Genomic DNA, 13,726 nt, shown 5'->3' on the forward strand with positions numbered 1-13,726 from the left:
CCCCGTGTAGCCTTAACAGACTGTAGGGGCAAGTGCTGTTAGCGAGCACCTATGAAGGCCGGAACGGTACACGAGGGGGTGGGTGGGCAGCACAACGCCCGAGCGCCTTTGTCACCCCGCGGCGATGGTTTTACACGTTGCGCCAGATACGCTCGTTTTGAGGCTGAGTCAACCTAGGGGAGACCCAGGATGGGGTCAGATGATCGTCACCGACGTTGGCCGTGAGTGGGAATCGAACTCGGGTCGTCGGGTTCGTAGCGCGGTGCGCCAACCACTGCCCGACCGCTCCCCCCATGTGCATGAATACACAAGCACAGTGGGGGCTGGTCATTGGGGAACGGTGTCAGAACGGTGCTGTCACCTTGACACGCCAAGCACGTCGAGACATCGAATTGTACTTTTGCAGTCGAGAAGACGTCTTTTTGCACATTGTCAACCCTTTCGATTTCTGATGACGTGCACGGTGGCGTGCACGTACGTCATCGGAACGGATTCGGAAATAAAAGGGCATTGATGGGAGGGCGTGTGGCACAACTGGGCGCCAGCTATCATACAGTGCGGTCGTGTCACGACAGTTATCCGCGGTGATTACAATGTCTTAAAATAAAACAGCGGCGCCACGCCTCTCTAAATAAAATTAACGCGCATTCCGAGATTCAGCGGTGAACGGGACCCATCCATGCAACTTGCAGACATCTCGGAACGGGAAAGGGTTAATATGTAATTCCGTTCTTTCTATTTGTCTGGCTACTGGCATCTCTCAGTAAGGAGTCGGGGGGGTGAGTACAAAAAACGCTCAACGTTTTCTATGTGAAGAACGGAAAGACAGCTTAGGACGCTGTCTTTCCGACAGACCTGTTCTTCACCTGAGGATGGCTGCTTGTGTTGTGGCCGAAACGTCATGAGAATGTTATTGTTTATTTTTATTATTTTATTATTTTTTCTTCTACGTGACTTTACCGAAAGATCCAATAATATGAATCCCTGCAGTCACGAAAGCTTTAAATCGAAGTTTTCCACGTCGTACAGTTCAGTCATTCCTTTGCCTTCCGCAGGTCCAGGGCGCCGTGCTGGTGGCCTCCACCGTGGAGATCGTTCTGGGCTTCTCAGGCCTCGTAGGCTTCGTCCTGCGCTTCGTGGGACCGCTGTGCGTGGCGCCCACCGTGTCCCTCATCGGACTCTCGCTCTTCAAAGTGGCGAGCAACGACGCCGGGACGCACTGGGGGATTTCGGCCATGTGAGCACGCGCGGATGATCTCGGTTCTCGCGACGGTGATCATGCTCGCAGCAGCAGCAGCAGCAGCGGCGGCTTCTGGGCTAACCGTCGAGCAAGGACGGTCAACCGCGTCGCGCGTGCTTTCACGTGCGCTTGTGCGGCCGTTCTGGAACACTCTGTCCTTCCGATATTAAGAAGCCATTGGGAGCTGTGCACTGAAAAAACATCCAAATTGAAAGCTCATTTGTTCGGAACTGCTTTTTGCGACCCGTTTGTTGCCCTCTTCCCGCCGCACCTCCGATTAGCATGGTTGGCTGTGTACGGTGCGAAAGAAGTGCAAGGTGCACGCGATATTGAGGAAGCCACTAAAGCAGTGCACTTTGACATCTATAATGAAAAAATAAATTTATTTAGAACCGCTTTTGGTGTCTAGTTTGTTGTCGGGCACTGCGAGTGAAGGGAAAGTGGAAATTCAAATGGAGCGTGGCGTGGGTCTTGGGGGTTCTTCTCTCGCGAGGCTTAGACGGAGAATGCAAGTCAGGAAAATTTGGGGGAGCAAGTTGGAACCTGTGGGGGGGAGGGGGGGGAGACGCGTGCACACATCAGCGAGCCAGGGAGAACTACGCGTAAGCACGTGGCTGTTGTTTCCTTCTCTCCGCCGGGATGCAGGACCATTTTTCTCATCGTGCTATTCTCCCAGTACATGAAGAATCTGGCTTTGCCATTCCCCACCTACAACAAAGGCTGTCGGATAAAATGGTTCCAAGCATTCAAGTTATTACCGGTAAGTTTTAAATAGTTTGTGTAGTGTTGTTCTTGCCCGTGTATACTGCCTTGATTGTGATTTCGTAAGTACAATAATATTACAGCCGTTTCAGTCCTCTGCTCGATGAAGGCTTCCACGTGCCCTTTCGTTCGTGGGGGTTATTTGACCACATTTCTCCACGCTGGCTAAGTTGGTTGGTGAGGGGGAGTGAGCGTTGCTAGAACCGAATGTGATATCATTCAACACTGATGTTAGCCGTGGCGAGGAATATAACTCGGACCACTGTTACCACTGCTCTCACCGAATGATAGCAGTTGGTCTTCCTTTATCCAGATCAGAACTGAGTTTCAGACAAAGAAAACGTTTCTCCTGACTACCACCGATGAGAATTCCACATTTCCAACCTTTTTTCTCAAGAAGACAGCTGTTTACTTCCCCATAAGTTAGTCCTCGTTGTATTGACCCCAGACAGAATGTATGTGTAGGCTAAGCTGAACCCTGACCATCTCGTGCCTGTGACCAACGTTCCAGGACAGCTACCTCAAAAAGAGGATGATTCTGTTCTTAGGTTTTTTCGGTAAAGTCACGTAGGTAAAACATCAAAATTAATGAAAATAAAATAAAATAATGATTTATAAATAAATACAAATAATTTTTGTTTTATTTTTGTTTTATTTTATTTTATTTTCATTAATTTTGATGTTTTACCTACGTGACTTTACCGAAAAAAACCTAAGAATATGATTCCTTGCAGTCACGAAAGCTTCAAATCTAGGATGATCCTGGGAAAGCCAGGATGGGTGGCCCACCCTAGGCCTAAGCTGTCCCAGCTACAGATCTTCTCAGGTCGAGGGGGGGGGCAGTAGAGCTGTTATGTGGGGGCCACCACAACAGTGAGGGAGAGTGAACTTGGGTTGGGCCAAACTTGGGAACATTTGGTGGGGCATGGCCCATTCCGGCGCCCTCTTAGCGTCGGCCTTGAGCCTAAGTGTCTGAAGGGTGGCTTTTTATTATTACACGTCTTCTATTAACTCACTCTGTCTGTTGTTGTTGTCGTCGTTGCTGTTGTATCCTCAAATCTTGTAACTCAATTTTAACCCACTTCCCAATGTGGCATCGACTGCAAACTTGGTATACTGATGACAAAAAATAAAATAAAAATACTTTTTAACAATCTTTTTTATATGCTATGTTTCGGCTTGGGTCTAATTGTCCACGGTAAACTGACGTTGCCTGTAATTGACCACGGTTCCTTACGTTGTGGCAAGCTTCGGGCCCAACTTCCTGGAGTCGTGGAGTTCTTCCATTACTAGAACGGTACATTTCATTACAGCGTGTTTTATAAAAAAAACTTTTTCTAAAATATTACTTATTTGTGCTTGCCTCGTCGCCGCAGGTGCTGTGTGATACGTACGTTTGTTGAGCTTCTTTGACACCGTACGTAGGTGCTGCTGGCTATGGGCATCTCGTGGCTCCTCTGCTACATCCTCACGGTGTGCGACGTCTTCCCCAGCGACCCACAAGCCTACGGCCACGTCGCCCGCACAGACGTGAGGGCAGCCGCCCTGCAGAAATCTCCCTGGTTCCGATTCCCCTACCCAGGTGAAGCCCGGAGCAAGAGGGTTCATCGCAACCAGAGCCGGCCTAGCCACTAAGCGACCCTTGCAATTGCAAAGGGCCCCGTGGCCAGCAGAGGGCCCCCCTAGAGTCACTGCTAGCTAGTGAGTGAAAAAAATCATACATCAAAGGGGCCTCCAACCAAATTTTGCTTAGGGCCCCCAAAGGTCTAGGGCCGGTTCTGATCGCAACCGGTGTGGAGACAGAGCCGCAGCGTTAATGCTGACCGCTGCATTCATATTAAAGGCTCTATTTGGGTGGGGGGGGGGGTTGGATCGCGTAAATATCAATGTGTCGTTAACCCACCACCACCTGACACAGACAATTTATTCGGGTTCATCACGTGAACAAAACGTGCCAATTAGCGATTACTTGAGCACATCAGTGTGATGCGTGCCCACTCCCAACATTCACAATTGTGTAACGACGTTTCGCTGGCGATTACAACCAGCTTCATCAAGCGATTTGCAAGAATTGTGAAGAAGTCTTCCGGCTTCCGGTCTTAAATAGAGTAAGATGATGTCAACACTGTGAACCTATCACTTGCAAATATGAAGCTGCTCGTCTTTGACTGACCACTGTGTCAACACGAATCAGTGCTCCGTTTGACAATTTTTCCACGCACCAAACTCTGACGTATCTCTCACTCGCCCGAGGGTCTATCAGCACCGCGGAGTTTTTAGCCAGAAATAATAGTTCAACGCAATTTCCTGCCACACGAACACAGATGCCAATCCCAGACGGGTCCGTGTCAAAATCCGAGCAGGTGGCAAACCCGAGTAACCGCGGTGTTATTACGTGTGAACGCTAACCAATGCGTAAATAATAACCAATCTAAAACGCTAACCACTGTGAATTGTGTGTAAACACCAAGCAGTGTTTAATGGGTGATCGCTCGACACCGTGACCGATCGTCCAGCACGGAATGTACAATTTGCAAAAAGCCCTCTCTAACAAACAACCACAAACAAACACTTTTCAAATTCTTGGTTCTTTCGGTAAGGTCTTTACCCAAAGAACTAAGAATATAAATCCCTGCAGTCACGAAAGCTTTAAATAAAAAAAAAACCACGTCTTCTTTCGAACGACTACAATTTCACATTCAGATGGTAAATCCCAGATAACCGAGTGAGGAGCAAGCGGAGTAGCGTATCGCTGTGATGTCTCCTACGTATTTGTGGATCGGCGCATTTCGTCGTTATACGTTGTTACGGTCTGTTCTGAAAGACCAGAGTTGCGCACACCGGAGATTTTAATTTTCCATTTGTGTATCAAGGTATCCGAATCTGCCACGGTTTGTGCGGTGGATGCGATTTTAGGGTGGACCGCTCATAGGTGAACCTGGAAAGAGAGGAAGGCCTAACAAAGAATGGCTTGACGACATTCGAGATTGGTGCCAGAAAGATGTGTCCACTACTTGATTATATTGGCACAAGGCAGAGGGAAGTGGAAACAAATGACAAAATGTGCAGTGGACATCAAACGGACTATCTGCCCATGGATCCGTGATGATGATGGTGATGATGTGACTCATAGGTGTGTGTATGTGCGTGCATTACTCCGGTGGGGAGTGGCAGCGTGGTGGTTCGCGCGCTGCGCCGCAACCCCCAACGACCCGAATTCGATCCCCGCTCACGGCCAACATCCGTGACGATTTTTGTAATCGGTGATGTGCCTCGCCTAGGTCGACTCAGCCTCTAATGAGTACCTGGTCCGGTGTGTAAACATCACCACTGGGGAGACAGAAGCGGCCGGGCATGGTGCTGCTCACCCACCCCCTTGGTGTGCCGTGCCGGCCTTCATAGGTGCTAGATTTGAAGCTTTCGTGACTGCAAGGATTCATATTCTTAGGTGTTTTCGGTAAAGTCACGTAGGTAAAAAATTAAAATTTAAATTAATAAAAGTAAAATAAAAAATAAAATAAAAATCACGACGTTTCGGAGGCAACACAAGCTTCCGTCTTCAGGTGGAACCGTCACAGCACGATTGCTGTATCTCTCTCACTTGAAATTTCTTGGAATTTCTCTCTAATTTGATACAGCAATCGTGGCTGTGACGGTTCCACCTGAAGACGGAAGCTTGTGTTGCCTCCGAAACGTCGTGATTTTTATTTTATTTTTTATTTTACTTTACTTTTATTAATTTTAATTTTTTACCTACTTAACTTTACCGATAAAACCTAATAATTCATAGGTGCTCTCTAACAGCACTTGCCGCAACGGTCTGTTAAGGCTACACGGGGGATCTTTGCCTTTGTTACTCCGCAGGTCAGTGGGGCGCACCGACCGTGAGCGCCGCTGGGGTGCTGGGCATCCTGGCGGGGATCGTGAGCTCCATCGTAGAGTCGGTGGGCGACTACTACGCCTGTGCCCGTCTCGTGGGCGCGCCGCCACCCCCGCGCCACGCAGTGAACCGCGGCATCGGCATGGAGGGCATCGGCTGTCTGCTGGCGGGCGCCTGGGGCACGGGCAACGGCACCACCTCGTACAGCGAAAACATCGGCGCGATAGGCATCACAAAGGTGGGCGGGCGGGCGGACGGGACGAGGGTCGCCAAGGGTTTATCAAGAAAGTTCAAAGTTCATTTATTAGGTGTAGCCCTGTGAGCCATTCGGCTCTTGAATCGGGTGCAACCGCAACAAACATAAAACTAAAACATGAACAAGAAAACATCTTAAAGTGACTGTGTGCAAACAGAAAATCCAAGAAAAGACAGCAGAATATTGCAGAAAAAATCACCGTACACCAACCCTGTGCAAATATCCCAATGGGATGCAAGTCAAACAACAACAACCACAAGACAACTTAGATTAAGGCCATCAGTCTAACTCTGTACTACAACAAACAAACATGGCCAAACCAAAAAACTTTTCGAAAATCACCAAAATAAAGCCATAAAAGCATTGAAACAGTGGTCATAGGAACTGTGACCGAATTTTCACAATAAACGACGTCAACAACATGTACTACCAAACTCTGCAGCCATAGCTGGCTGCATGAGTCACTCCACAACAGTAGGAGCATCAGTCGGAGTATCAACATTTTCCAATGCACCTTTAAGATCAGCGCACTAAATCAAAACACAGATCATACTTTGCATACTTTGAATCCGTAATGATCGCCGAGGGTCCATTTAGGGCGCGTCAATGGATATTTCTATAGGGTTGTGAATGGGGAGGAAGATTTGTGGAGGGGACGAATGAATACGCGTTTTCGCTGCCCAGCCCGATAGATCTGGACCGTGCCAAATGATCCTGAGCGCAAGAGGGCGGGGGGAGGGACATGGGCATCGACCGATAAATAAAACAATGATGCTGCGTCTCAGCAAGCACGTTCATTCAAAATTACACGTTTGTTTTGTATATACTGTACTGTATTTGCAGACCCTCATACACAATTGTATGTTTATGTGTTCCCACCATGTACTGTTTGGGAGATCCGTAGTGGGACGGACGGACTTCTTCGAATTATAGTATATATCCTGTGTGGATAGATCGACAATATGATGATCTCGTTAAGGCGCATAAACCATCACGGTCATCCTCGTAGCAGCCTGCAGCAGTGGATTTTGGCTAGCCATCAAACAAAGACAGTCACCACATCGCACGCTTTGACATGCGCTTCTGCGGCCGTCTGGAACGCTCTTCCTCCCGATATTAGTAAGCCACTGGAGATGTGCACTTTTTAAATCTAGATTGAAAACTAATTTCTTTAGAACTGCTTTTCGTGTTTAGTTTGTTGTCCTTCCCCCGCACCTCCGTTTAGCGCGGTTGGCTACGTACGGTGCAAAAGAAGTTCAACACACAGAGACTACCCTCCGCTGCATTTGTCCCTGGTTCTTTCCGTAACCCGGTCGGATTCAAATGTTCACTCCTATTCCGGCCCACTTCCGGCCCACTTCCACCCCTGACATGTATCATCACCGTCATCATTATCATCAGAAACGCGTTGGCGTGAAGGCCAGAACCGCATTCCACCGTGCCATAGAAGGCACGACAGGGTTAGGCCAGTGTCACGATAAATCTCACGAACCCACGGGTCTTTCGGCGGTCGACTGGACGATGCCGTGATGGAGAGAGGCAGGGCACGGCGTACAGGAGGGACGTTCTCCATTCGTGCAACGTGGCCAAACAGACGGAGGCGTATTTGAGCAGACGATGTCAAGGTATTAACTAAACATTTTATTTTCACCAGGTAAGGCCCACTGAGCTATACAGCACTTTTTTCAGAAGCGACCTGGCCATTAATGATGGCTCAACGAAGTGGCTTATCATCACGTGGACATTTAGAGCAGCCACATGCTCTAAACGGATGTTGATTCTAAATGTGGAGGGAAAAACCAGAGGACCTGGAGAAAAAATCCACGCGACCACGGGGAGAACATGCAGACGCTAAATATACAGGCGTCAGGGTCGAGGTAGAATCCATGACCTCCTGTATACCAGGCGAGGTAGTTAACATCTCACCACCATATATAGTGGCCACCAATGATTCATCAAGACTGTTGAAGATTATCATACTGGATGGGAACCACTAAGAAGTACCAGGGTGCACGGAAACTGCCATGGATTTAACAAAGTTGTTTAGGACCACCACGGCACACAGTGTTACCAAGGTGCATAACGACCATCAATGATTCACCAAAGTGTTGAGAGATCACCAAGGTCTGCTTGAGGAAACCCAGTTCAGTCATGGGTGGCTTGAACCCAGATGCAAACTCAGGATCTCAGCAAAATGTTTGGCTTCTCAGACACGGCCACTGCGAGCCACCATCTGGAGGCTTCAGCGATGAACTCGTTTTCCGGTCTCGTCCGCAGGTCGGCAGCCGCTTGGTCATCGTGACGGCCGGAGCCATGATGGTGCTGCTGGGCATGCTGGGAAAAGTCGGCGCCGTGTTCGTGACCATCCCCACGCCCGTCATCGGAGGCATGTTCATGGTGACGTTCGGCATCATCGCCGCGATCGGCGTCTCCAACCTCCAGGCGAGTGACCCACGGCGCGCCACTCGCAGCTACTCGCCGTGGTTGTTTGGGTCGCGCCGCGCGCCCACTGCTCAGAACGATGGCCGACGTTTCGCTTCACATTCTGGGGAGGTTATTTTTTCACATTTTTTTTTTGTATTTCAATTAGGAGGTGGGGGAGGGGTTAACAGAAAATCCACAGACCTCAGTCCCCGTGAAGTCAATTACCAAAGTGCTCACGTATTAATCTGAAATGGTTGTTAAAAATCCTCTTTGGGCATTGCTCACAACATTGAGGCAGGCTTCCAGGGTGCGTTGCCCGGTTCTGCATTTGTACATATTTTACAATCGTCGTGGCGAGTGCCGATTGGCGCTATGTCGTCCAGTTGGCTGTAATCCTTTGAAGACTTGGTTGTGAAAAGGCGCACAATTTAAAAAAAAAAATAGTTCATGACAAATGACTACGTGTGACTTTCCAATCCTGGCTTCATTACTACTCCCGACAAAAAAAATGTGATGAGTCATCGCTCTTCTATAATATCTTGGCTCAATATGACTTTGATCTTTGGACATGTTCACATTTGACCTGTCCTGAACCACACGTGTTGACTTAACAGCTCGGTTTTCGCAGTCAATATTGTGACTCATTATTGATTTTGCTTATGTGGCCCGAATCTAAAAAGATATTATGAATCTCACACGAATGTTTAGTTTTACATTGTATGCCCTTTCGTCAGTCTACCGCTGAACGAGGGCCTCCCCACAACACGTGGTTCATGTCTTTTTTTAACTCTACTTCACCACGCCGGTCAATGTGAGTAGCATAAATATTGGAGCATAGAAGTGCAGTACTGCACAACAATTAATTTTGCATTTAGCGTGGGGCCCTTGAAAGTGTGGGGCCCACAGCGACATATGTAGCTACTACACGTGTAGCTACTACACGTGTAGCTACTACACGTGCAGCTACTACACGTGTAGCTACTACTACTGATATAATCCAGGACTGGTGTGCACGTGTAGGGTTGGTGGTGGTCGTGGTGATGCCGTTGTGTTTGTTCGCCTTCAGTTTGTGGACATGAACTCAACGCGAAACATCTTCATTTTTGGCTTCTCCACGTTCGCTGGGCTGGCTGTGCCTGGGTGGCTCATGGACAACCCCGATATTCTCCACACCGGTGAGGCCCCCTCTCACGGACACGGCAACGCGGACGCATTGGCAGTGGTGCGCACGCGTAAATCATAAACAAACAAAACAACATATTCTTAGGTTTTTTTGGTAAAGTCACGTAGGTAAAAACATTAAAAAGTAAAATAAAATAAAAATAAAAATCACGACGTTTCGGAGGCAACACAAGCTTCCGTCTTCAGGTGGTACCGTCACAGCCACGACAGCTGTATCAAGTAAATGAGAGATTGCAGGAGTTACCACTGCGTTTATATCATGGTAACTCCTGCAATCTCTCATTTACTTGATACAGCTGTCGTGGCTGTGACGGTACCACCTGAAGACGGAAGCTTGTGTTGCCTCCGAAACGTCGTGATTTTTATTTTTATTTTATTTTACTTTTTAATGTTTTTACCTACGTGACTTTACCGAAAAAACCTAAGAATATGAATCATTGCAGTCACGAAAGCTTCAAATCTAAAACAAAACAACAACTCAACGCATCCCTCAATAACACCGTGGCCTTAAGAGGGAGGGGGGAAATATATACAAAAAGGTGACACTTGGGGCGCACGATCCCTTCTTTATAGCACGTGAATAGGAAACCAGCGAGATAGAGTGAATGAGGATTCGGACAATGCGCTCGCGTACACCCATGGTTCCGAACTTGTGATTTGCGTGTAGTGGGCCGCGCGTTAAGCGAGGAGTTGTCGTCTTCCGCTTTGCAGGCGTCCGAGAACTTGACCAGATCCTGCAGGTGCTGCTCACCACCAGCATGTTCGTCGGTGGCTTCCTGGGTTTGCTGTTGGACGTCACCATTCCAGGTCAGAGATTCTGAATCGTACAATCAACAATACACACAGCCCTTTTTGTCAATCCGCTGCTGGATGAAGTGGAATGCTGGTCGGTTCTTGCCAGTCAATAAGTGGGGACGCAGGACCGGTTCAGAAATTGAACGCCGTTGATGTTATCTCTGGCCGTGGTCGAGCTCGGGCTCGCCGTGTTCACGGTGCCATTCGCTCGTCACTCCACCACCGATCCACTGTAGTCGTGGCTACATATGTAGTAGCTACATGTGTGGTAGCTAAATATGTGGTAGCTACATGTGTGGTAGCTAAATATGTAGTAGCTACGGGCCCCGCACTTTCAAGGGCCCCGTGCTAAATGCTTTCAAGCTATCAATTCCGGTTCAGTGATTCTGCACTCGCTCTATTACTATAGTACTACACCGCCTTCAACTTTTATGAACGACTGGGTGTTTAAGGTTAGCGATTTGTCGTATTATCTGGCTATATAGCAAATGAAAAAATACAATTACTTTACTATGCAAGTAAAAAATTTGTGTTTTTATATGTTTGTGTTATTTTAAATTTAGGGCCCCTTTATAACCAATGCTACAGGCCCCGCACTAGCTTAATCCGGCACCGAAGCAAAAGCCGCTGCTGCGAGGATGACCGTTGTTTGCGTGATGATGATGATGGTGGTGGTGGTTTACGCTCCCTGACGAGATCACCGAGGCATGTGCGGTTTCCCGCAGGCACCGAGGAGGAACGAGGGCTGCTCAAGTGGCGGAGCGCCGGCCACTCGGCCGCAGACGGTGGCGACGTGGGGCCCAGCAGGGCCGAGCGCCTCGCGCGCGAACAGAAGTTCTACGGCCTCCCGTTCCGCTTGGACGCCCGTCTGCCCAGGTCATGGGCCCGATGGCTCCCGTTTTGGCCGCCCGCTGACCACGTGGGCGAGAGCGAAGGGCCTCGCGAAGCCGCCGCGGACACGGGCAGCATTCCCGTCGACTTGATCATAGCCAACAATGCCATTGTCATGGGAAACGTGGACATGAATTTTTGATTACTCTCGATAAGCGCACCTGGCTATTTGGACTCGCGCGTGTGTGTGTGTGTGTGGCGTAATCTTCAGCAAGTCAACCCAAGAGGCAGTGGTCAACGCAGCAGCCCCATACAGATTTTGAACCTGTGGGGGTCATAATGAAGCAGTTTATCTCCTCGGGAAAATCCAATTGAATGGCAACTTTTTTTTGTAATGCGTGTTTAGTGCGTGCACTTCCGATTAGCACGGTTGGCTACGTAGGGTACGAAAGAAGTTGAAGGAAAGAAACCGGAATACACGGAGAAAACGCACGCATATGAGGGGATATCACCAAAAGCTCCACGCACATGGATTCGATCCACTGCTGTACCCGCACCTCCTAATGACTTAATGCCCGAGTCACAAATACGATGTAGGCGCCATCACAGCGATACGTTCCGCTACGCTGTTTGGATATCCGAGCAAAGTACTGGGCAGGCTCCAGCTAGTTCAGAATGCGGCTGATTGAGTGCTCACATCACGTGCACCGTTCCGTGAGTAGATCACACCGGTCCTCTTATCTCTCCATTACGCTCTTCCATCAAGGTCCTTCAGATCTTCTCATCTCCACCTGCTCAGCACTCCCAAGGTCGAGGTTGTGCTCTTTTGGTGATCGCGGCTTTTGTTTGCGTGGTACCCAAGCTATGGAAAGCCTTGCCACTTGATGTGAGGCAGAGTCGATGAGATGTATTGAAGTCTGCTTTGTAAACCCATCTCTTTTAAGTGGCGTTCCGTCTTCAGTTTCCTCGGTTGCCCCGGTTCTGTTTTTGTTTCCTGCTTTTCATACATTCCGCATTGGGATCATGGGATAGAATCCGCATTATACATTATAATTATTCTCATTACACCCTGATGGCTCGTCCATTTCATCGTAAAAATCACAGTTGCCGCTCTGCATCAACATCAGCCGTGCGAGGAAGAATACTCCCTCGTCATGGACACCCAAGCAGACCAACACCGTCCATTGACAGGCAGCTCACCCCTCCCCCCACCAATCACAATCACTCAGCACCGTCAACCCACGTGGCTTCCATATGCACGATTTAGTACATCGTATGCTGTGTGCCTTTTAATTATCAGCCTCCCCCCCATCCTTCATTGGTCAAAGTGCGGCAGTATGTAACAGTATATAACAGTATACAACAGTCGTCTACTATATACATTTTATTTTTAAGACCGCAGTATTATTGACGAATGTATTGCGTTTTTGCGTGTGATTCATAAAAAAAACTAACTCAAAGCGATCTCAGAAGTAGTTATGTGATATCTCCTTCAAAGGGCCTTTCCACAACCCATGGGGTGATGTTCTGCTCTGGAAGAGTTCCAAATAGACACTGTTTCTAATAACATGACGGCGATGGTACATTTGGAATAACATTTTTAAATGGATCAAAACAAAATATGAATAAATATACAAACTAAGCTCAATTTCTATTGGTCTTAAAATTATAGCAAAACATTAACATCGACAGCTCTACACTATAGCGTTACAGAATAACTCTTCCTCATTACATTTGTCCAGGTGATGTGTGTGTATACATATATATTTCTGGAGGACAGCAAAAGCGCTTCAAAGACCACAGCAAGGATCTGCTGAAGAGATGCAACATCGATCCCTGCAGCCTGGACAAGCTGGCGCTGGACATGTCCACCTGGCAGTCCACCTGTGCTAGAGGGGGTTCAGCTCCCACCGTCTCACAGAGGAGATGCGAGAGACGCACCCGGAGACACCAACGCGCAGCTGGGATAACGCCATGGGACGCACGCCGCGTGTGTCCCGGCAGCTGCAGCAGCAGCAACAGCTGCAGCAGCAGTAGCAGCAGCAGCTGCAGCAGCAGCAGCAGAACGTGCGGCTCTCGCATCGGCCTCCACGGCCACACGAGAAGGCAACCATCGACAAAAACGCCGACCCCCCCCTGCCCCCATCCGCAAGAGGAGCAGCGTCATCATCGGCATTCGATGGACTGCCAAGAAGACAGAATGAGAAGGGGGAGGATATAGTAGAGGTCAAAATGGAACGTTGTGAGTTCCAAAACTGGGCTTGGGGTCAGCTAAGCCAGACTTCCTTCAGGCGCATGATGGTAATTCGGCGGTGGGTGTCCTATGGATGGAGTGGCGATTGCCATATGAATGTGG

The 13,726-nt window shown here is 48.7% G+C and overlaps 1 protein-coding gene across 6 annotated transcripts in view; it reads left to right on the forward strand.

The window, feature by feature from the left end:
- Nucleotides 1-12,834, forward strand: part of LOC144731731 (solute carrier family 23 member 1-like) — a 29,491-nt gene extending 16,657 nt beyond the window's left edge. For all 6 annotated transcript variants that reach the window (XM_078612928.1, XM_078612932.1, XM_078612931.1 and 3 more), the window contains exons 5-12: nt 1,056-1,237; nt 1,886-2,000; nt 3,428-3,584; nt 5,867-6,120; nt 8,416-8,580; nt 9,629-9,737; nt 10,456-10,551; nt 11,265-12,834. In XM_078612928.1, the coding sequence (XP_078469054.1) occupies nt 1,056-1,237; nt 1,886-2,000; nt 3,428-3,584; nt 5,867-6,120; nt 8,416-8,580; nt 9,629-9,737; nt 10,456-10,551; nt 11,265-11,572 (1,386 nt within the window). In that variant the 3' untranslated portion in view covers nt 11,573-12,834. The remainder of the gene's footprint in view (nt 1-1,055; nt 1,238-1,885; nt 2,001-3,427; nt 3,585-5,866; nt 6,121-8,415; nt 8,581-9,628; nt 9,738-10,455; nt 10,552-11,264) is intronic.
- The last annotated feature ends 892 nt before the right edge of the window (nt 12,835-13,726 follow it).

The sequence above is a fragment of the Lampetra planeri genome, chromosome 40 (assembly GCF_965212315.1).
Source record: "Lampetra planeri chromosome 40, kcLamPlan1.2.h2, whole genome shotgun sequence".
Classification (NCBI taxonomy): domain Eukaryota; kingdom Metazoa; phylum Chordata; class Hyperoartia; order Petromyzontiformes; family Petromyzontidae; genus Lampetra; species Lampetra planeri.